Source organism: Eulemur rufifrons, chromosome 2 (assembly GCF_041146395.1).
Source record: "Eulemur rufifrons isolate Redbay chromosome 2, OSU_ERuf_1, whole genome shotgun sequence".
Taxonomy (NCBI): Eukaryota; Metazoa; Chordata; class Mammalia; order Primates; family Lemuridae; genus Eulemur; species Eulemur rufifrons.
Genome location: NC_090984.1, coordinates 121,897,109 through 121,920,339, shown reverse-complemented (window position 1 = coordinate 121,920,339; position 23,231 = coordinate 121,897,109). Strand labels below are relative to the sequence as shown.

At 55.9% G+C, this 23,231-nt stretch overlaps 2 protein-coding genes and 1 non-coding gene across 5 annotated transcripts in view; 2 read left to right on the top strand and 1 right to left on the bottom strand.

Annotated features, from left to right (window-relative positions):
* WARS1 (tryptophanyl-tRNA synthetase 1) overlaps positions 1-14,534 on the top strand; it is a 38,907-nt gene extending 24,373 nt beyond the window's left edge. For all 3 annotated transcript variants that reach the window (XM_069465301.1, XM_069465300.1, XM_069465302.1), the window contains exons 7-11: positions 3,481-3,581; positions 5,324-5,436; positions 5,665-5,838; positions 10,928-11,068; positions 13,298-14,534. In XM_069465301.1, the coding sequence (XP_069321402.1) occupies positions 3,481-3,581; positions 5,324-5,436; positions 5,665-5,838; positions 10,928-11,068; positions 13,298-13,459 (691 nt within the window). In that variant the 3' untranslated portion in view covers positions 13,460-14,534. The remainder of the gene's footprint in view (positions 1-3,480; positions 3,582-5,323; positions 5,437-5,664; positions 5,839-10,927; positions 11,069-13,297) is intronic.
* LOC138381051 (U6 spliceosomal RNA) lies at positions 12,607-12,712 on the top strand. Its single transcript, XR_011233001.1, has one exon. It is a non-coding gene; the product is annotated as a U6 spliceosomal RNA (small nuclear RNA).
* Positions 14,535-16,527: 1,993 nt separating the features above from the next.
* Positions 16,528-22,597, bottom strand: SLC25A47 (solute carrier family 25 member 47). The gene is made up of 6 exons (XM_069489761.1): positions 22,487-22,597; positions 20,639-20,682; positions 20,250-20,321; positions 19,433-19,615; positions 17,879-18,185; positions 16,528-17,560 (listed from the first exon to the last, which is right to left on the bottom strand). Exons 1-6 carry the CDS (start codon positions 22,512-22,514, stop codon positions 17,280-17,282), a joined length of 915 nt encoding a protein of 304 aa, XP_069345862.1. The 5' UTR covers positions 22,515-22,597; the 3' UTR covers positions 16,528-17,279.
* Positions 22,598-23,231: the final 634 nt, after the last annotated feature.

Genomic DNA, 23,231 nt, shown 5'->3' with positions numbered 1-23,231 from the left:
CATGACGATGAAAGTCCTCACTGTTAGCACACAAGCCCTTTACTGAGTGGCCCCTGTGTTCCTCTCTGGCGTCACTGCCACCTCCAACTAGGTGGAACAGTTTGCAGTTCCACATCCCTCACCTTTGTACACACTGTGCTCTGCCCAGAATTCCCGCCGCCTCCCCTGACCCCGCCACCCCCAGCTTGGCTGATTCCTATACTTTCGTCCAAATGCATGATCAAGTATCACCTTTTCCTGGGAGTTTTCCTTCCCCAAAGTCAGATTTAGATCTTCCTCTCCAATCCCCCAGCATCCGGCCTCACCTGTCACATGTGGTGCAATGTGACGCCCCCCACCGACTAAATGGATAAAACACATGGTTCCTGTATTTGTACTCTCTGTGGTAGGAACCCTCCTGGGCCTGCAGACGGCAGGAGCAAAGCCAAGTTCCTGCCTCACTGAACTTACACGTTGGTGGCGAGACAGGAACAAATATCTATAAGTCTATGAATATGGTTTAGTGGGTGGACGCATGTTTCTTTACAAACATGGAGTAAAGAGACAATATGTCAACCAAGAGGATCTGTGATATATTTCCTTAGAAAAGCATTTTATGTTTATTTAGTTTTTTTTTTTTTTTTTTTTTTTTTTAGAGACAGAGTCTCACTATGTTGCCCAGGTTGATCTTGAACTCCTAGGGTCTCAAATTCCTGGGCTTAAACAATCCTCTCCTCCCATTTCAACCTCCCAAAGCACTGGGATTACAGGCATGAGCCAACGCTCCTGGCCTATTTTATGTTGAACCTAAAGTTAGGAGAGATGTTTTAAAGGTTAAATCCTATTTTTGAACTTTACTTAAGAATTTCTGGCTGGGCGCAGTGGTTCATGCCTATAATCCTAGCATTTTGGGAGGTCTGAGCTCAAGTGATCCTCCTGCCTCGGCCTCCTGAGCAGTTGGGAATACAGGCACATGCCACTGTGCCAGGCTACTTTTTCTGCTTTTTTGGAGAGATGAGTTTTGCTTGTGCTCAGGCTGGTCTTGAACTCCTGGCCTCAAGCGATCCTCCCACCTTGGCCTCCCAAAGTGCTAGCTTTACAGGCGTGAGCCACTGTGCCCAACCACTTTTGCTTTCCTGAATTTAACTCAAAATCTATATATTTGGTTTAATAAATCTCCTTCCTTGTTTTTGGGACAATAAAGCCAGCCATCACCCTCTCTTTGAGTAGGAGGGAAGTAGTGAGGCTTCCACAAGGACAGAAGTCAGTGTGGGTACCCCTGCATGTTTCTGGCCCCTGCGTGTGGGCCCAGAGAGGCTTTCCTGCCAGGGGCAGTGGGTGATGCCAAGGCACTGGGCTGGGAGTCTGACAACTGTAGGAGTCCAGACCCAGCGCTGTCCCACTTGGTCTTGTTCCCTTAGGCATGTCCTTAAGTCTCTGAGCCCCCGTTTTCCTGTGAGGGGAGCTGAGTGCTGGGGGGAGGCAGCATAGCAGAGGTTGCCAGTGCCCGCCTGGGCTCAGACCCTGACGGCCACCCCCTGTGTGGCATGGGCACAGGAAGAACTCCCTGCCTGCCCAGCTGCACTCATTGTTATATAGGTATGTATTGAGCATCTACTATATGCCAGGCTGGTGCTGGGGACGCAGCAGGGAACAAAAACCCGTTATCCCAGCAACGGTCCTGAGGTTGTCTTCTGACGGGGAGAGTCAGTGAACAATCAGCCAGGTGATGGTGGCTCCTGTGGTGACGATCCTGCGGTGGCAAGTGTTACGAGGACACAGGGAGGGGCAGAGGATAAAGGAAGCTGAGGAGGTGAGAGTGCCTGTGCTGCAGGGTTTCTGAGGACTGCTGAGTTACCGCACGTGAGAGCTCCGAGCAGTGCCTGGCCCTGGGGAGCGCTCAGTGAATGTCGCGGGCTGGCATCTCCTCCAACTTTAAACCCCGTCTGAGTGCAAAGGGAAGATGCTCGCTGGGGGCACCTGGTCAGTCACCCGTTTGTGGGAAACATTCGGGTGTGCTCACTGTCACCAGTGAGAAGCCTCCATGCATGGGCACTGACATGGCGCTGTCATGTGGTGGGTCTGTCCCAGCTGTGCCCAGGGTCAGACATCCCCGAGGGGAGGCCCCTCCTGCTCGTAGCACAGCGTCTCCACTCGCCGCAGCCTGCGCAGCATGGGCAGCGGACGGCACGGCACGGAATGCTGTCAAGGTGCTCTAACTCAGAAATTCTGTTCAAACTCGGCGGGGCTGGAGCCCCGTCCCAGTTTGGGGATACTTTAGACTTTCCTTCCTCGCTGGGGCTCGGTGCCCCATTGTGCAAGGTGACCCCAGGTGACTGGCATTCCCAGTTGCCAAGCCCTAGGATGAGAGGAGTCTTTGCTACAGCCCCTCCCCAGTGACAGACAGCTGCTTGTCCCTGCTGTGAGCGTTGTCTGACCTGCTGCTGTTCCCTTGGAGGCCATTCTACCTGCCCTGGCTCCTGTCTCAGCAGGAAGACAAACTGCACATCTTTCCAGGTGGTTGTCGTGCTCCTGCTCTTGGGTGTTTTTATTGTACTGTGTGGATGACAGATGCTGGGATGCTCCTGATGTGTCCCTTCTCGCTACACAGTTCCTGCCCTGCCCAGTGCTCCCAGCGCCTGAAACGTAGCTGTCTGCTAAGTGAAAGCCACGTTTCCTCCCGTACTGGCTCTGCTCAACCTGGAGCAGACCTCAATGCGGTGGCCCTTGCCTCTGCAGCCTCCCGGCCTCCCACTGGTCCCGGCCCAGGCAGCCAGTGCCCCTGCACTCTGGACACCCCTCTCTCCACTGCCCAAAGACGTTCAGTAGTTCTCCATCCTGTACCGAAAGTCTAAACTCTTCAAAAGCTGTGAGATGTGAGAAAAGCACAGGCTTTGGGGCAGGTAGGCCTAGGCTCAGATCCCAGCTCCTATACTCACCAGGGCTGTGACTATGACCCTTCACTTCTCTGAGCTCAGCCTTTATCTGTGCAGTGGAGGCGATGCTGCTACTTGAAGGGACGTGTATCCAGCACCTAGCACAGCTCCCGCCACACAAGGCAAACACAGGAAACACTACCTTCCCGTTTTTTGCTTTCTATCCTTACAGCAGCCAGCACAGGGTAGAGCCTAGAGAAAAAGCTGCTGAACGTAGTAGTCAGAAGTTACAATATAAGAAGCCACTCTGGGTTCTGTCCCCTCTCTGTTTGCTTCATCTTCAGCCCAATTCCCTCTGGTAGCAGAATGGCTGCCAAGATCCAGGCCATGCATCCACACCCCTCCTCATCCAGAAGAGAGAGTCAGGTTGCTTGAATCAGCCGCTGTGGACTAGCCTTTTTGGTACTCACACCTTCTTGACCACAGTATGGTCCCCAGGCTGCATCTGTGGCCCAGTGTCTGGCCCGTGCTACACCTTGTTGACATCCAATTTTAACTGCTATGACTTTGCCCTCGGTGGAAGGCCACCCTCCAGTTTGGAGTTTGATTCCAGTTGTCTTTGCAGGGCGAGCCCAGGCTTCTACAAGAACGTGGTGAAGATTCAGAAGCACGTTACCTTCAACCAAGTGAAAGGCATTTTCGGCTTCACCGACAGTGACTGCATCGGTAAGGGGCTGCTGCTGCCTGTGGACCCCGCCCCGCTCCCGCCAAAACAGGAGCTGAGTTCAGGAGGAGACAAACACCTGGGTTAAATTATCTCTGAGATGTTAGCATTTGCAAGTGTCTCTTAAAATAGGACCCCCAGACGTGGGTTTTCCCTGGAACAAAATGCGTGGAGCCACTTTTCTGAGCTGTGTGAAGCTGTACTTCAGGATACAAGTCTGTCCTTTTCAATCATCCATTTTAAGGTTTAGAAGAAAGAAAAATATAAGGACAACTTTGGAGTTGCTACATCTCTAGTGGCACCCATCAGTGTGGAGCAGCCGTGGGTGGAGCCCAGGGATGATACAGGAGGACAGCTGGGTCTGCCCCTCGCTCGCAAAGGAGCCTGCCAGTCTTTGTCTTCCTGGGCCTCGGTTTCCCCACCTGTAAAATGAGGGGCTTAACTGGAGGCCTCTGGAGCCCTTCCCGCCCCTCCCTCCCTCTCCCTCCGTTGCTCTGCCTCCAGCTGGTGTGCAGAGCTTACCCGCCATGTGCACACATTTATGTCCCTCTCCGTGGGTCTCCATGTCTTCCAGGTGTATTGGCCTTGTGGGCTTTTGTCTCCTTGAGGCCTTGGGACCCCGCCTCCGCTTCACTTCCTGTGCACAGCCCCAGGCCTAGCAGGCCTTCAGTGAAGCTGCCAGCCAAGACGGCTCCCCAAGATATGCCTCTGGGGCTCTCCATGGGGAGAGTTTGCCCTGCTTGCAGGGAGCACCTCCCAGGGGCCTGTCAGCAAGGGCCCTGCAAGGATGAGTACGGAGAGAAACGCCACAGAGAGCCCTTATTGGGAAGCTTTTCACAGAAGCAATACCCTTTTCTTTGATGTTTCAGTCAACTCATTCCTGACAATTGGGACATAAACCCTGTGGCTTTTGAAAGGGATTTTTATCCTTGGAATCCTGGCACCTGGTAGGACGCTATCACAGGGAAGGCTGTGATGAGCAGGGCAGCAGTACATGAGGAATAGCTGCACACGCTTTGCTTCCCAGAGACCCAGGTGTGAATCCTGCCTCAGCCACTTACTTGCTGTGTACGGGCCTTGGCCGGCCACGTGAGCAGCCTGGGCCCGAACGTGCACACTTTGTAAACGCTGGGCCCCTCCACAGAGCTGTGAGGAGGAGCTGAGCTCGGGAAAGGCCCCAGGCAGAGCCTGGCACTTTACCCGGGGAGTGGCCGCCACTGCTTTGTGTTTTAACGATGGTGCTGGCAGCGATGGCGCCACCCTCTTAGTCTCTCCAGAGAAATGCGGCGTCTCATTCTGAAATGGGCAGTGATTACATCAGCAACACCCAAAATACTGAAAACCGCTCTATATGCCAAAGTATTCATCATAATTAATGATAATTAAAGATAGAGAACAACCTAAATGCCCAATAACTAGAGAATGGTGAAGTAATATGATACATTGACAGAATGGACTATATCTAATAACAAGGTGGGTAAATGCTACAAAGTGAAAAGGCAAGGGAAATACTCACTATAGTACTATCACAACTGAAATGTATCGAGTAAAATATAACGAAAATGGATAAAAGGTCATTAATTGGGACTACAGTTTTTTTCTTCTTTCTACTTTTCTGCATTTTTGAGGTTTTCTTTATTGACTATTTTATAATGGGGAGAAAACCTATTTTTGCTTATTCCTTTATTAGTTAACCAGAAAAGGGATTGGTCTCATGTATAAAATGTTCTTTTCTCGCTTTCAGGGAAGATCAGTTTTCCTGCCATCCAAGCTGCTCCCTCCTTCAGCAGCTCATTCCCACAGATCTTCGGAGACAGGACGGACATCCAGTGCCTTATCCCATGTGCCATTGACCAGGTCAGCAGGCAGAACCGGGTCCGGGAGTCTGGGGTGCCGGCAGCAGGTTCCTCCTGCTCGTCAGTGGGGCAAGGAGCCGGTGAACGATACTAGGGGAAGAGGGAGCCGATTTCTGGAAACTGAGTGGAAGCTTGAGTGTCTTCTGTGAAGATCCTCTCGGGGGCTGCTCGTTGGCTAGAAGCCGGCCATTTGACCAGCTGCCCTCATCAGACCCCTCTCTCCCCACAGGACCCCTACTTTAGAATGACTAGGGACGTCGCCCCCAGGATCAGCTATCCTAAACCAGCCCTGCTGCACTCGACCTTCTTCCCCGCCCTCCAGGGCGCCCAGACCAAAATGAGTGCCAGTGACCCCAACTCCTCCATCTTCCTCATCGACACCGCCAAGCAGATCAAGACCAAGGTGAGCAGTGCCCCGGGCAGAGCGTGACCAGTGAGAGCAGAAACACGCCCGGGGACACACCCCGCCCCTTGCTTAGTGCTTTGGGCGTCGGCTGCCATAGCAATGCTGAATTCCAGGGCCGCCAGCTGTGTGCCCTGCATCACTACAGGCAGCCTGGCAGCCTGTCCCTGTTCCAGACACCAGGTGCATTTGTTTTGTTTGTGTCCCTTCATCTAGGTGAAATTCTGAATTTTTTTTTCCTGCCTTTCTTACTAACACTCTGTTCTAGAAGCAAAGTCAAGGCAGTTTGCTTGACGTTATAATCAGCGTGGATATTATTAAACGTAGGAGAGATTTTCGTGTGTTTCTGAGCACTCTCTGTGTCCCAGGTGCTGGGCCAGGTGCCTTAGTTATGTTTTCTCTTCCTAATTCTCTCTGGGAGCTAGCAGCGCTGCTCCTTTCAAAGACAGAGAAGTGCGGCTCAGAGAGGATCACCCACCGGACCAGCTGTCTTCCCCCAGAAAGGAGCGCCGTTGCTAAGGGGGGCTTAGGAGCTGATTTTCTCCCACAGACATTCTCACTGAGGGACACAGAATTGGGAAATGTCCTTCAACAGGGCGGTCCTGCCGGCCCTGGGAGTGCCGCACGCAGCAGGCACTCGGCAAATATTTGTCAAGTTACCAGAGAAACTAGAGGTAGAACTTAGTTTGAGCTTCCTTATTTTTCAGGGGCCCAGACTATTGCTAAGTTCTGAACTGCCCGTATACATGTAATCCCTTCACTATTACGCAAAGCCATTTCCTTGGAAACAAGCATATGTCTGCGGGCTGAGTGACTGCAGAGGAGTGATGGGAACTGTATGTTAGATGTGTAATGCAACCGTCTGAATCACTGCCAGGCCCCTGACCCTTCTGGAAAGTCCCAAGCAGGTTCTGGTTGACAATGGGGAAAACCTTCATATCAAAACCTTCCTTTAGGAAATGACCTCCTCCAGCTCTCCCCCTCAGCTGGAAGCTGGCGTAATTGGGACTTTTTCTTTCCCTTTCACTTCTAGCTGAAACTTCCAGAGCGCAGAGTACAGGGGAGGGGGAGAGAAAGGCCAGAGAGAAGTCATCTGTTTTGTTTTTGAGAAGTTGTTTTGTTTTTGCTTTTGAGAAGTTGTTCTGAAATAATTGCATATGGCTCTGGAGCATTTTTCATCCACTTAGAGACCAGCAAAGACCTGGAGGGCTGGGTGAGCAGTGAACAGGAGCTAGGAACCACAAAGGCAGACAAAGGGTCACCAGGGCCACCAGCAGCCCATAGGGCAGGATGAGGTCAGGCCCAACCGCAGCTCCAGAACCAGAATCTCCTTGCTAGAAGAGAGGGAGAGTATGTGCTCAAGCCTCCTCACGAAAGCAGCAGAAGCGGTGCAGCGATGCAGCCGGCTGCACTGCGTGAGCACCTGCCACGTGCACGCCGTGTGGCCCAGCTGAATCCTAGCAGCCTCCCCAGCAGGCTGTGTCTGTTTGTGGTTGCGGAAAGCAGGCTCAGAGGGCCGGCAGCCTTCTTACGTCCACACAGCTGGGAAGCAATAGGGCCAGGATGCGAACCTGGGTGCTCCTGGACTGCAGAGCCCCGGTTGTGAGGGTTCTAAGATGACAGGGCAGTTCGTTCTTTCCTCTCTTACCTTTACATGGAACACGTCTGTGACCAGGTGTATCCGAGTTTTTCCCCATACCAAGCAATTCTCCAGTGAACACCAACTGGGTATCCTATAATCCAACTGAATTCTGATGCTGTCTACCTGGAGGTAGTGTCAGATCCCGCAAGTTGAAGGCTCAGTCCCAGCAGACTGCCCCTACTTCGGATGCCCATCAGCAGTCCAGGCCACCTGTTCTTCTCACCAGCAGGCCACAAACCAGGGTTCCCATGACCCTCTCTTTGGGTCTGACTAATTTTCTAGGCTGGCTCACAGCACCCACGGAAACACATTCATTGGTTTATTATTGTGGCTATTACAAAGGACACAGATGAGTGGCAGATGAAGAGATGGGCAGGGCAGGCATGGGTACGGCAGCGCAGGGCTTCCGTGCCATCTCTGGGCACAGCACTCTCCCCCAAAGCTCAGTAAATCTCTTCGTCCAAGAGTTTTTACTGAGCTCAGTCTCCAGCCGCCTGTTCCTCTTGCCTTTCCCAGGGACTGCTGGGTGGGGCTGAAAGTTCTGACCCCCAAATCCTCTAATCACTGGGTCTTTCTAGTGACTGGCCCCATCCTGAGCCCTTCTGGGCCCCCACCCTAGGCCACCTCGTTCGTATAATCTCGGGTGTGATCAAAAGACTTAAAAGATATTCCTATCACTCAAGAAATTTTTTAGGAGCCAAACATTATAACAAAAGATGCTCCCATCACCCTTCTCACTCAGGAAATGACAAGAGATTTGGGAGCTCTGTGTCAGCAGCAAAGACCAAACATATTTCACACTGTACCACAGGCCTCTGCTCTCCAGGTGTCCTCGTGACGTGAGAGCATTCGCTCTGGCTTCACAGACTGCCGTGGGGCTTCCCTGAGGTCACCTGTGAAAAGTGTGAAGTGCGGCGTGCCGCCCTAATTTAAGGTTTCAGTTCAGTGAACAGCTGGACAGTGCGGTACTGTTTGAGCAGAAACGTGGCCCTCCTGGGCTCTCACGGGACCCTGCCAGAGCCCACAGAGTCAGCCAGCACTTTTCACAGGCAGCCCTCTTAAGTGGGATCTTACGGCCAGGCGCAGTGGCTCACCTGTAATCCCCGCATTTGGGAGGCCAACCAGGGAGGATCGCTTAAGGCCAGGAGTTCGAGACCAGCCTAAGCAAGAATGAGACCCCATCTCTACAAAAAATAGAGAAATTAGCTGGGCATGGTGGCGCATGCCTATGGTCCCAGCTACTCAGGAAGCTGAGGCAGGAGAATTGCTTGAGTCCAGGAGTTGGAGGTTGCAGTGAGCTATGATCGCACCACTACACTCTAGCCAGGGCAACAGAGCGAGACCCTGTCTCAAAATTAAAAATAAATGAATGCATGAGGGATCTCTTCTACAGGACAAGGACAGACATCCATAACAGAGGTTGCCAGCCTGGCCACCTAGCCCCTTCAGGCCTGTTCCCAGAGCAGGCCTTGGGCTCCAGGTCAGCAGCCGCAGCTCACTGGCTCTAAGAGCTTGGTAGTTGAATCAGGGCTCTGTCCCTCAGCCCAGGCTCCTGCTTGGCATTGTTTCCTGTCACACAGAGACACAGTGCTCACCCGTGTCTATCATCTTAGATCCTGGTGGCAGCATTCTGGGCCCTGCCACCAGGACTGCTCTCCACCTCGTCCCAAACCCACTTTCCTAAGTCAGGCCTGACAGACTATTCCCCCAGCATTCCTGAGGACTGGCCAGATCTGATGTGGCAGACCTAAGCCGCTCACAGTTCTTCAGCACCATCCGGAAGCCGGGGGTTCTAGGAAGAGTCAGCCCAGTCCCGACACTCCCTGTCACATGAAGCAGGTTCTCGACACTCTGGGTCTGGTTTTCCTCACCTGTAAGGCAGAGAAAGCAGTAACAGAGGTCTTTGGGTTGCTGGGGATAAAATGTTTGTAGTAATCCTAACAGCGCCCCCGTATGGCACACCTGCTGGGTACCCCCGTAGGACGAGGGGCTTCACCCAGGGAGGGATGGTATGCGGGCGCTGGGCAGCGCCTGTGCATCCTGAAAAACACTCAGCAGACGTGAGTTTCCTTGTTCTCCTCTCCGATAAAGGGCCGGGAACTGCCCTTTGAAATACCCTTAAAACTGCCCTTGCAGCCTGGGAGACTGTTTCTAGACTTTCTTCCTGACATTGGAGCTTCTTTCCCAAGGCCCGGCAGGGGGCGGGGGGTGTTGGGGCTGCCACACAACCAGTGACTCCACCAGGCACTTCGACCCTAGGAGAGTCCAGTACTAGTTGATTTTTTCTTCTTCCTGTTTATTTGGTATTTTCCGTAGTTTTCGTGGTTTGCGTAAAGAGAAGGGGAACTTCGATTTGTTCCCTTTATTCTTTCAGCTTCCCAGACGTGCCCACCAGCTGGCCATGTTGTGCCACCTCCCCTTGTGCAAGGCCCTGCCCAGGCCTCTTGAGCAACTTGTACTTTCCCAACTTGTTCCCTCTTGGCAACACCCCTCCAGAAAGGAAACGGGCTCCTTCAGCCCTCACTTGTTCACGGTGACCTTTGCCCCAACACCATCTGCTGCTTCTAGATGATCCCAAATCATCCGGTTAGTAATCTGCTCTGGAATTCTTCTGGAGAGACTTACTAAATGTAGCAACTTGGAATTTATTGACTCTTCCCACCCTTTTTTACCATTTGAAAAAAAAATTTAGTATGACATTTGTACATAGTAGGTTTCTCAAATACTCATTGAAAGAATGTTGAAGGGATTTTGTCTGTCCTTCCTGGCTTTTATTTTCCCCACCTCTTGACCCTACTTACTCCAAGATTGTCAAGTTTATCTTCCGTGATTCCTAAAGCCATTTTGTTAGTTTCTGAGTTTTTCTTCGGCTCCCAAAAGTATGCCTGTTTTTCAGTGGAGGCCTGCCCGCAGGCCCTTCCCCACGCCTCACTCCTCGCGGCTTTTGCTTCCCTCATTAGCCTCATCCGTTGTCTCCTTGTTCTTGTTTCCACAGTGGAGAAGGCAGAAGTCCAGCTGGGGTTGGGTCCTGCTTTTGTGTACCCTGTCAACCCAGCACCCCGGTCCCAGGGAGCAGGCTGCCCTTCCTGGTCATCCTTTACTCTGAACACGAATTTTACTCATCCTATTTTGAAGCTCACCATCAGAGAATACTTAGGACATTGCCCCAAAATTTCAGCCCAGTTAGTGCTTTGGTCTTCCCAACTCCATTCTCGTGTGTCTCTGAAGACAGGGGGCTTCAAAGCTCATTTCTCCTCCCCTACCCCTCCCTTCTCTGCAGGAAGGAACCGTGGGGGGCCCTCTTGCCAGCTGTGGGCCTGCGCCTGCCTCTGGTTCAGAATGTGACAGCACTCGCTGACCTGACTTCCCCCACTTGGGCTCCCGGCTGGTTTCCAGGTGCAGGACGGGCAGGACTGACGAGCGTTTCCGTGTCCCCTTCTGGCGCAGGTCAATAAGCATGCGTTTTCTGGAGGGAGAGACACCGTCGAGGAGCACAGGCAGTTTGGGGGCAACTGTGATGTGGACGTGTCTTTCATGTACCTGACCTTCTTCCTTGAGGATGACGACAAGCTCGAGCAGATCAGGAAGGTGAGACGGGAGCCCCGAGGGCCTGGTCAGCCCCAGCCTCTGACACTGCCCCCGCCCCGACTCACTGACACGGTGCCTGGAGGCCCCCAGGCTGGGCACTAACCGGGTACCTGGAGCTTCCTCAGTGTCTGGGCCTTAGGAACAGGTGCTCAACTGAAATGAGATGAAAACTGAGTAGGGTCACTCATGTTTTTTAATCATATGCTGAAAAACCTCATGAACAAATCACAAAAGAGAAAATACGAATTTCTATTTATTTAGTAGCCACACAAAAAGATTTCATCTTACTAGTCATCAGAGAAATATAAGTTAACACCTTCAAAGTTAGAACAATTTACCTATGGAATAAGCAGGGGTTTTTGTGTTGCTGTTGACCGTGTTTTCAATGATTGCAAACCAGATGCTGAGGTCACACCCACAGGACTGGAGTATTTACTGGCGCAGCCTCAGCGAGCAGTTTGGCCACGAGTGCAAAGAGCCCAAAACATGTTCATAGCCTTTGCCTCAGGTATTCCAATTCTTGGAATTTTTTCCAAGGAAATCGTCCTGAATAAGCAAAAGCTTTTGATGGGTATGGTGGCTCATGCCTGTAATCCCAGCACTTTCGGAGAGGCCAGAGGATTGCTTGAGGCCAGGAGTTCCAGACCAGCCTGAGCAGGAGCAAGACCCCAGACTATATAAAAAAGTAGAAAATTAGCCGGGCATGGTGGTTTGCACCTTTCATAGTCCCAGCTACTGAGGAGGCTGACAAGGGAGAATCACTTGAGCCCAGGAGTTTGAGGTTGCAGTGAGCTATGATGAGGCCACTGCACTCCAGCCTAGGTGACAGAGTAAGACCTGGTCTCAAAAAAAAAAAAAAAAAGGCTGGGCGCGGTGGCTCACACCTGTAATCCTAGCACTCTGGGAGGCCAAGGCGGGAGGATCATTTGAGGTTGGGAGTTCAAGACCAGCCTGAGCAAGAGCGAGACCCTGTCTCTACTAAAAATAGAAAGAAATTACCTGGGCAACTAAAAATATGTAGAAAAAATTAGCAGGGCATGATGGCACATGCCTGTAGTCCCAGCTAAATGGGAGGCTGAGACAGAAGGATTGTTTGAGGCTGGGTGCAGTGGCTCAGGCCTGTAATCCTAGCACTCTGGAAGGCCGAGGTGGGAGGATCGCTCGAGGTCAGGAGTTCGAGACCAGCCTGAGCAAGAGCAAGACCCCTTCTCTACTAAAAATAGAAAGAAATTAGCTGGACAACTAAAACTATATATAGAAAAAAAATTAGCCGGGCATGGTGGCACATGCCTGTAGTCCCAGCTACTCGGGAGGCTGAGGCAGAAGGATTGCTTGAGCCCAGGAGTTTGAGGTTGCTATGAGCTAGACCGATGCCATGGCACTCTAGCCCGGGCAACAGAGCAAGATTCTGTCTCCAAAAAAAAAAGACGAGAGAAGAAGAAAAAGCTTTCCACGTAAAGATGTTCAAAATGATAATAGCAAAAAGTTCAAAACAGACTTGGTACAACAGAGGAAACATTAAATAAGAATTGTTGCTGGTGCTCGCTTTGGCAGCACGTGTGCTACAATCGAACGATACAGAGAAGAGGAGCATGGCCCCTGCGCAAGGATGACACGCAAATTCATGAAGCGTTCCGTGTTTTAATACAGCTTAAATCTAAAAAACAAAAGAATTGTTATGAGATGGATTACTGTGCAGGCGTTAACTATTTTGAGTTTTAGTGACATAGGAAAATAGGCCTCCGACAGTGAGTAGCGGATACCAAATTGAAATGCTGTGAGAGATCAACTATGTTGAAGTAAAACACACAGGGAAGAAAATCTAAACGAAAATGTGAAATACTAACTGCTCATCAACCTCTGAGTATTGGAATTGAGGGTGATTCTTTCTTTACCTTGCTGATTGTTTGTGGTTTGGGTACTTCATTAAGTTTGTTTGATGAGCATTTGTTACAATCGGGAAAAAAAATCAGGTATTTTATAGAAGCCGAGAAGGCTGACGGGATGGTTTGTTTGGTGTGCTCACAGCATGGGTGGGGCGGGGGGTGTGCTCCCCACGGGCAAGCCTTAGCTGCTAATCAGAGCCAGGTTTCTAGTCATTTTAGGAAGAGTGTAAGGTACGGGTTATTGTCATGGTAACAGAAACAAAAGATAGGGTACTGCGGACTGAGCTGGTGCCCAGAGGTGGGAGGCAGCGGCCGTCTCTCACCCCTTCTGTCCCCTCTGCAGGATTACACCAGTGGAGCCATGCTCACCGGCGAGCTCAAGAAGACGCTCATTGAGGTTCTGCAGCCCCTGATCGCCGAGCACCAGGCCCGGCGCAAGGAGGTCACAGACGAGATAGTGAAAGAGTTCATGACTCCCCGGAAGCTGTCCTTCGACTTTCAGTAACCCTAAAGTCTATGCATATAAAGAGATATAATGTATCGGTAATCCCAGCCCAATCAAAGCACCGCTACCTATAGACTTTTGTCACATGGTTATTACTGGGCCTGATGTCTCCCACCCCCCTGAGTATTCTCAATACTGTTTCTTCCTGTGACTTTCATCACTTCTGTCCCTTGTGGGCAAGACGCTGTGGGGTGATGGGGTGCTGGCTAACCTTGCATGGTCAGATCAAGAATCCAGCTGGAGTCTCTCCCATAAAGCAAGCCCGGGAGTGGAGCCCATGCCTGGAAGTCCCCTGGCCAACCGGCTGTGACCCACAGAGGACTGTCCATTTGAAAACATCCCAGGCTTCCAACTGTACTCCTAAAATCTATGCCACGGAAAACCGTGTACTCTGTGTATGCATATATGGAATCAAAATGTCATTATTATAAAGCTAAAATGTGTTTTTAAAAAATGATATAGGGAAGTTTAATGAGCACAAGATGTATTTCAGCTCATGCCAAAAAAAAAAAATCAATAACTAAGAGCTTTGCTAAACATTTAACTAAGAAACCACCCAGCTTTAAAAGCTACTTTTACCATTGACTATTGGACAGAATTGGGCAGCTTTTATTAAATTGAGACTTGTGGGTGAAACTTTTCAGTTTACTTATGAAACTCCAGACCATGCATGTATTCCACTCCAGAAATCATGCTCTTTCCTTTGGCATACTAATTTTTCGCCCACCAGATAATCCTCAACACTCCATCCTGCAGAAACCAGAGGTAGCTTTACCCCTGACCCTGTTAGATGCTGAGGAGAGACTGTGTCCTTTGCTTTGACACTTGACTGGAGCAGAAGTCAGCAGAGCAGTGCCCCGGCCATGTCTGGCCGTGTCCCGGGCAGTGGACGTAGCTAGAAAAACGCGGCCTCAGCCCTTGAGGCCGTCTTGGGTGTCTGTGGGCAGGCTGCCTGGAGCCACACACCATGTGCAGCCTTGGAAAAGCAAAGCCACATCTCAGGGAAAGCCCTTGGTTGACATGTCTGGGTCTCCTCTTGACGGCTTTGCCTATTGGAGTAAATAAACTTCCTTTGCTCCTGCCTGCCCGCGTGGCTGTGCTCTGTCTGGGAGGTCTGAGGAGGGAGCAGAGGCCCCTCGGAGAATGGCCTTAAGTCTGCCGGGGTCACATCTGGCGGTGAAAACGCACAATCTTGGAAACCGCGCAGCGCTGAAATGCGGGCTCCCAGGAATCAGCCCGGGCTGCGGTTGTCCCTCTGTTGGGAAGTGGCCCCGACAGCCTCCCCCTGCCGGCCCTCTCGCACCTCACTTGATGTTTCCAGCAGGCTGGTGGAGAAGGCAAACAGATGATGGCCTCATTTTGTGGAGCAGGGCGCCAGCCATGGGGTGCTCAGGCAGTGCTGTGTAGTGACTGGGGGCTGGGCCAGGCCCCGTTCCTGTGCGGCCCAGGGCTCACTCTACCCGCCACCCTCATTTTGCAAGTGGGGAAACTGAGGCTTGGGATAGGGGAACATGACTTGTCCAAGGCCACGTGTGACCTTGTGACTTTGTGACAGAGTGGGTCTGCCCTGACTCTTGGTGCCCCTGTCTCCACACACACAGGGGGATTGTTTTACAATCGATGGAACTGAGGTTCCCACTCTGGGAGGCTGGAGCCCCGAGTTCGAGTCTCCACCCGAGTGCCAGTGTGCAGCGGGACCTCACCTAGGTCTCCTCTTCCCAGCCTCCATTCCCCCTGGGCCTCCCAGGCCCCAGCCCCTGCCCTCCTGGATGGTGGTGGCCAGTGGGGACAAGCTTCCTGCACAGGATGGTGTAGCTAATGAGCCAGGTTGCCCTGGACAAACTAATGGGACTTTGTGTGCCCCCCTTGTGCCCAAGTCACAGGTGCAAGTATGTGGATAAGGTAAGGGCCAACGTGCGAGGTCCCCAGGGTGGGAGAGCTGCTGCTGCCAGTGACGGACCAGCCCGAGCATCTATTGGCAGGGCCTGGGCGGGGCCCTGGGCAGCGAGGAACACACGCAGCTCCGCCCTCACCGCCCCCAACGGCGCTACGTACTGTCCTCGGGCAGCTCACAGGCTCGGGGGTGGGCTTGGGGGCACATGAGTGACAGACAACCAACCAGGTCCCCATGGGAACAGAGCAGGGGACACCTGAAAGCCTGGTGGTGAGGCAGTAGGGCTTCCTGGAGGAGATGATGCCTGAGAGCGGCAGTCAGCCAGGCAGGGCAAGGAGGGCAGCCCTGGCAAAGGGCACAGGGCATAAGGTCAGGTACCCACGAGCACAGCAAATACGGGACCAGCATGGCAGGAGCAGGCGCGGGAAGAGGTCCCCCCTCACCCTGGGAATAGAGGGTTTGGTTCAGCAGGACACTGGGGGGCACTCGGTGCACGGACTCAGTCAGGGCTGGTGTCTGCGCGTGAGTGTACTCGAGGCAGGTGAGCGCCAGCGTCGCCAGGGGCTGCCGTGGTAGAGCCTCAGTGGGTTCATGCTGGGCCTGCCAGCCCTGGCCCCGATGGCCCCTGTCCCTGGGCCACAGAGGCACAGGTGCAAGTCCCACCTGCCCCTCCCAGCCATGTGGCCTCAGGCGAGCCCCTCTCCGAGCTGTTTGCTGGCGTCCGGCTGCTGGGATAACCCAGGTAAGGTGCCTGGCACCCTCCTACCTCCACCCCCTCTGGAGGGGTGGCTCTCAGCCAGGGCAGCTGGGAGGAACTGGCCGGACCCAGGTTTCACCCAGGAAGCAGTGGGTTTGGACGGATGTTGAGAGCAGGTGTCATGCTGAACAGACCCCTGTGGCAGGGCTCAGAGCCACAGGCCAGGCCCCCACAGCCGGGAGGCTGAGCGGGTGGAGCCAGCCAGAGTGCGGGCTGGGCCTCAGGGTGCCCGTCTGCACAGAGGGAGTTCTGGCCACTCGGGTTGAGGGGCTTGTCCAGCAGGAAGGGAGCTGGACAGCGCCATGGCCCCACACCACCGGGACAGGCAGGCAGGCCTCCGGGGGTCCAGGGATGCGCTGGAGGCAGGGAAGGGGTCAGCAGCCCACAGACCAGGAGCAACACCACTGAGCCGCCTCAGAAACCTCAGAAACCTTTTATTGACAACCGCTCCGAATGGGCCTTTGGGGTCTTCACGGCAGGTGCGGCATCTGCGGGCAGAGCGAGGCTGCGAGCAGCGAGGGTGCACTACGTTCCCGGGCAGGGACCGTGACCCCAGGCCCCTGCCAGAGCCAAAGCCCAGGTGGCACGGCTGTCCTGGCAGCGTCCCCTCAGCGCATCCTGGTGCAGAGAACAAGCCGGCCCTGGAGCCACACGTGGTGCCAGCCCGGCTCAGGCTCACCGCAGCCCCAGGCTGGTGCGGAGAGCAGCTGCGCCTACCTCTGAGGGGACTGTGTGAAGAGCGTGGGAGAAATGGCAGTGGGGGCAGGAGGATGGGACGGGGTAGAGGGCGGCTGAGCCTGCGGCTGGGCCAATGGAGGGCTGTTCCGAAGGTGTGGATCAGGACAGAGGCCGTAGGGAAGCTGGAATGGACAACTGACCAAATGACGACCGACTGCACATGACTCACGAGTAACAGGCCTGCTCCTCCCTGGCTCGTGTGACCCTAAGGCCACCCCGGGGTGATGGCAGATCAGCCCCTGGACCTTCTTCTGGTCAGTGGCTGGGCAGGCCAAGCTCGGGCCTCGGCTGACCGCCACAGGGAGGCTCCCAGCAGTCCTGGTTGGTGGCCCTGTGAGACCCCAACCCCAGCAACACTCCCCTTTGCCTCCTCCAGCTGCTACGACCTCTGGCAGCCGCTGGCGGGTTGGCTGCTGGGGTGTCGGGACGAGCTATGTGAGCAGGTCCCGGGTGAGCCTCAGCACAGCCTCGTAGGTGACAAAGACCACCATGTTGACGGGGAAGGCACGGCAGCAGTTGAGCGCCAGCCCTTTGAAAAGGACCCGCAGCCCCTCCTCCCGCACGCTCGTCACCATACAGTGCAGGAGGCCCCGGTAGCGCTGCTGGCCCTGCCCGTCCGCCTGCAGGCGCGACTTGATCACGTCCATGGGGGTGGCCACAGCCCAGGCCAGGGCCCCTGCACAGCCTCCGGCCACCAGCACACCCAGGACATCTGCGGAGAGACCACAGTGCCTTGGCTGGGAGCCTGCTGGGCACCCTGGGCTCACTCTGCCAGCCCATCCTCATTTTGCAAGTGGGGAAACTGAGACCTGGGAGAGGGGGCTGTGACCTGTCCAAGGCCACACAGTGACTGAGACAGAGCAGGTCTATCCTGACCCATGGTGTTGAGGGAACTGAGGCTCCTACCCTGGGAGGCAGGAGCCCTGGGTTCAAGTCCCCACCCGGGCACCAGCATGCAGCACGACCTCACCTCCCCCTCCTCTTCCCGCTGGGCTGGCCCCCTGCCCACCCAGGCCTGGGCCCCACTCACCTGGCTGGCTGTGGCCAGTGGGGGTGAGCCACTCGCAGAGGATGGCATAGGAGAGGAAGTAGGTGGCGAAGGAGTGGCCATCCCGGAACATCAGGGCCGAGCTGCCCTTGTAGAGGCCGCGCAGCCCCTCCTCACGGGCCACCGTGGCCAGGCAGTGCAGCGGCCCACGGTACTTGGGCACCGGACATGCAGCAGGAGGCGCAGGGCACAGCGGGGGCACAGCAGAGGGCCCCGAGGCCGAGGGCCGCCGCTGTGTCTGCGTCTGCAGGCGCACCTTAGCCACCTCAGTGGGTGATGTCAGGAACACCTAGAGTGGAGGAGGAGACAGGGATGGGGTGACTCCTGCAACTCTGCCCACATACCCCGGCCCTGGCCTCCTGTTGGCCTCATGTTGCCCGCAGAGATGTCAGGGAGCTAAGTAAATGTCTGTGACTCGGGTTTGAGAACGTATTTAATACCATAATTATCAGTAATATGGTCATATCACTAATATTAGCTGCCATTTTATGGGTGTGTGTGCTGGAGGTTTATACTCATGATCTCACTTAATTCTCATCATGCCTCTTACAGATGAAGAGACAGAAGCTCAGAGAGGCTCCCATGCTGGCCCATGGTCACTCAACTAACGAGAGTCAGAACTAGGAGTTGAGGCCGGGCATAGTGGCTCACACCTGTAATCCTAGCACTCTGGGAGGCTGAGGCGGGAGGATCGCTTGTGGTCGGGAGTTCAAGACCAGACTGAGCAAGAGTGAGAGCCCCCTGTCTCCACTAAAAATAGAAAGAAATTAGCTGGACAACTAAAAATATATAGAAAAAATTAGCCGGGCATGGTGGCGCATGCCTGTAGTCCCAGCTACCCGGGAGGCTGAGGCAGGAGGATCGCTTGAGCCCAGGAGTTTGAAGTTGCTGTGAGCTAGGCTGATGCCATGGCACTCTAGCCTGGGCAACGGAGTGAGACTCTGTCTAAAAAAAAAAAAAAAAAAAAAAAGAGCCAGGAGTCGAGCCTGGTCCTCTGGACCGGTCGGCCAGGCCTTCAGCCTCTGTGCTGCCTGCGCGTGGCTGACACCTTCCTCGGTTTCCCCCGCGGCCCTGTGGCAGCTTCCGGTGGCTCTGTGCGAGTTTAAGTCTGGCTCCCTGCTGGAGCGTGAGCTTCACGAGGCAGGGACCGAGGCTGCCTTGGCCTCCCCGGTGCTCAACCAACGGCCGGCCGGGCATGGCGGGCGCTCCGTGCACACTTGGCGATGAGGAACGCCAATGTCTGCGGCAGCGGCCGACTGTGTCCAGGAATCTCAGCTCCCCGTGGTGGCTGCGAGGTGACTTTCTGTCTCTCCGGGTCCCCAGACCCTGGCAGAGAGAGTCCCTTTGTCCAGCCCACCCCCACTCCCCTGGACAGCAGAGACCCCTCATCCGTGCGTTGCTGAGCCTGGGCCGGACGCTGGCTCCACACCCACGGTCCCCCGGCTCCGTGTGTGGCCTCCAGTCTGCCCTCACGGAGCCTCGGTTTCCCACCTTAGTCTCTCCGAGGCCCTCCCTGGCCCTGCCGCCCTCACTTACGCGGACGAGGCCGGAGGCGCATCCCGAGAGCGTGATGTCGGCCTTGGCGGGCTTGGCCTCGGCGCTGCCGTACCGGAAGCGGCAGATGTGTGCCAGGCAGTGGCGGTAGGTGCCGAAAGACACAGACGAAACCAGGGACACGGTGCACACGGGCAGCGAGAGGCCCCTGTAGAAGCCCCACACCTGGCGGACAGGCGCGAGTCAGGCCTGGGGCCAGGCAGGAGTGGGGCCGCCCAGGGGAGCCGGGCTCCGGCCGGGCAGCTGAGGTTCGCCGCTCCGGCAAGTCACGGCCTCAGAGCCTTGTCTTCCTCAGCTGTCACTGAGGCTCATAATGCTCCACTTGTGAGGTTGGGGTGGGGCCAGGCCTGACTGGGGGCAGCTGATGATGATGACAGAGAACGAACATGTTCTATCATTGCTGCTTTTCGTGGGCTCTTGGCCTGCACCGAACCCCAGGTTCACTTTGGTAAGTGTCCCCAAGTCCTTTCCCTGGACGGGGTCTGAGCAGGACCTTGAGACCCCTGATGACTCTACCCAGCACTGCCTTCAGGGGGTGCCTGCCCTGGAGGGGACAGAAATGTAACACACGGGTCCCTTCCCCAACCTTCAAGGGCCACCTCTGGACCCTCTGCTGGGGTCAGGAACCTGGTTCTGAGCCCCTCGCCCACGCCAGGGGAGCCCTTGAGGTCGGCACGGTTCCCATTTGGAAGGTGGGGGCTGAGGCATCACCCGCTGGCTGGTCAGGAGCAGGGCTGGTGCCCGAGGCCCCCATGTCCCCCTCCCTGGCCCCCTGCCCAACCCCTGGCCCCAGGCCTACCCGCTCTTGGCGATATGTGTCCCGGACACAGTGCCAGATGCCTGTGTACTTTGGCTCCGTCTGGATCCTGACCTAGGGGAGAAGTGGGCTTCAGGACTGGGTGGCTCCAGGCCTAGGGCATGGTAGCAGGCCCTGGGGAAGGGCAGAGTCACCCTTGCTTGTCACGGCCGTGCTGGTCTATGAGCAGAGTAGGGACAATGAGCCCCATTTAAGATAAGAAACCTGAGGCCTGGGGTTGAGAAAGAGAGACTGAAATTGTCCCAGGGACCATGGGGAGCCACTGAAGGTGTTAGAGCAGGAGAGGGCTGGGTCTGATTAGCATTCTAGAAAGCCTTCTGGCCATGAATGGGGGTGCAGGACACACTGAGGGGGCCTGGCCATTGCCGCACCTTCACCGTGTCCAGGGGGTAGCCCACAGCAACACCGCAGACACCTGGAAGGAAAGTAGAGCCCGTGAGGAGAGCGGGAGACAGGCCGCAAGCAGCGTGAGCTCACGCTATGGGAGATGGCAGAGGCTGAGCCCCGACTGGTCCCCCGCGGGGAGCAGACCCCCAGCCGTCTGGTCTGCACCAGGCCCACCCATGCTGGGAGCAACCCCCACGTTGCAGGTGAGGAGCAGCCTCCAGGTGAGTTCCGCCAGGTTCGCTAGCCACTCTCCTGCCCTGAGTCTTGGCCCAGTGGTGCCCTGTCCTCATTGCCTCATGCCAAGGACATTCCTCAGCCTCCCCACCCGTCTCACGTTTGGGGAGAACTTCTGGTCTGACCCTTGCTCGGCCCTAGCCCGGAGCCAGCAGTCTGTGAGGGTTTGCCCACCAGCCGGAGGTAACTGCACATTTCAGCTGCGGGGGGAGGAGGGAAGCCCAGGCTCGCCCTGGAGCTTGGTGACGAGCCAGCCCCGCCTGGAGCCACCGTGTGCGTGGAGCAGAGTGCGGGGACAGTCCACATCTTGCAGAGGCCTCAGGCTCCAGGCCGGGCTTTGGACCAGGGCCCTTCGCCCTCGGCCAGGGCGCCCGGGTGCCACGGTCCTGTTCCCTTCTCCTTCCTGACACCAGGGCCTCAATGTCCAACGGGTGAGCCAGAGAAGGAACAGACAGGTCCCTGGGGGGACCGTGCTCTACCCTGAGGCAGTCGGAGGCCTATTCACTGTGTGTCCCAGGCCTCAGTACATACTCATGAAGGAAAGAATGGTGCGAATAAGCCAAAGACTGAGTGGCTTGGGCAGAAGTGCCCTCATACACCTCACTGGACTCCAGCTTGCCCTTTAAAACCCCACCACAGCGTCACCGCCTCCCTGGAGCCCTCCCTGACCTCTATGCCTCAAAACATGTTGATCAGAGATGGCCTTGCTGCTGTCCCACCCATGCCCTCTCCACCTCCAGAACTAGTGTTCCTCGAGGACAAGGCCCAGGGCCAGGCACAGAGCAGGGGCCCTTCCACCCACGCCTTCCCGAGCGCTCTGGAGGAAGGATGCCAGGCGCGGGGGCAGTTGGCCTGGGCTGGCACAGAGTAGGACCTCAGGAAGCCCACTGGCGGGGCCAGGGCCTTGGTCCTTCCCCAGCCTTGGAGCCGCGCTCCTCCCCTCACCCCCAGCTCTGTTCCCAGAAGCATCGACGCTGCCCACTGCTGTTTCACAAGACGAGCAAGGCCGAGGCTGCCTCGCTCAAAACAGCCCCACAGGCTGCAGGGTCGATGGCCTCTGAGCCTGTGTCCCAAGGGGCCGTTTATCTCTCTGGGTCTTTTGCAAAGAGCCCTTTCCCCGGAGACCCAGCCAGGCACACACAGCCAGAGCGGTGGGCGGGCCCGGGATCCCCAGGACCCAGGCCTGTGTCCCCTCACTCTCCGCCCTCCCCTGGGGCCTCTCAGGCTGTGGCTCAGTCATCCTTTCCCACGCCAAGGACTCCCAGCCCAGATGGCAACGACCATCGGCCACCGGAGCGGCCCCCATGCCTGGACCACAGCCCCGTCCCCAGCCTGCCCTCAGCCTCCTGCCTGTGCCCCCAGGTCATGGAGACCACCCCGCCCCTCCTCCGAGGCCTGGGTCGCTGCTGCACCCAGCCTGTGTCTCCCAGGAGCCTGCTCTCTCCTCCCGGCTCCCACGGCCCACACCAGGGAGCTCTGCAAACCTCACTGCTGCCGGAAGCCTGTCCCCCGGCCAGGGCGGAGCGCCGCCCCTGCTCAGCCCCTCCTGGCACCCCGGAGCCGCAGCGCCCTGCACACCCACTGTCCCTGTCTGTTACCTCCCACGGCTCCAGCGACAAAATCCATGAACAATGCGGTTGGGAGGGAAGGCCCTGGGTCTGCTGCCCTGGAGTGCTCTGGTGCCACCACTGGGGTGGCCTCAACACCTCCCGCCGCTCCTCTCAGACCTTAAATACCTGCGGTGGGGGGCAGGGGACAGGAAGCTGCAGCTTGTTGACAGTGGCCCAAAGGGGAGGACCCAACCGTGCTGAGAGGCAGGAGGTCGATGCCCACAACCACGTGCCACACAGCTGGACTCCGTCCCACCCCAACCCTCAGAGACCCTTGTCCCAGTGCCCTGGGGACCAGGTATCTGGAAAGTTTGTGAGAGGCCAGAGGAGGTGGTAGAGGCCAGGGGGCAGGATCAGTGCCCTGCCGCTGGCCCCCGCACACCCGAGCTCAGGCCTTCGCGGTGTCCTCTGGGCCTGGTGCCTGCCCTGGATTTGCTCAGGACTCCTGCCTGGGGAGCCCTCAAAGCTCCCTCACATATTCATTCAACAAACACTCTGAGCTGAGGCTGCACCAGGGAAACAAGAGTCTGTCCCTGTCCTTGAGGCGCTCAGTGGCAGGGAGGGAGCGAGTGGGGGTGACGGGCCAGGGAGGACTGAGTGCAGGGGAGGCTGGCCCGAGCCCGCCTGGGCTGAGCACCCACGTCTGCCCCCACCCCCCACTGCCCTGGTCCCCTGTTGTCCCACGGCCAGGTTTGCCCCACTGAGTCCCCCGTGCCCAGCATGAACCAGGGAC

What these genes read in the sequence shown, in the direction of transcription:
- SLC25A47 (XM_069489761.1), bottom strand. Translation starts at nt 22,514, where the DNA reads ATGGATTTTGTCGCTGGAGCCGTGGGAG. An exon ending in TGTCGCTGGAGCCGTGGGAG is followed by an intron (nt 20,683 to 22,486) that starts GTAACAGACAGG and finishes CTTTCCTTCCAG; the next exon opens with GTGTCTGCGGTGTTGCTGTG. An exon ending in ACACATATCGCCAAGAGCGG is followed by an intron (nt 19,616 to 20,249) that starts GTAGGCCTGGGG and finishes CCTGTCCGCCAG; the next exon opens with GTGTGGGGCTTCTACAGGGG.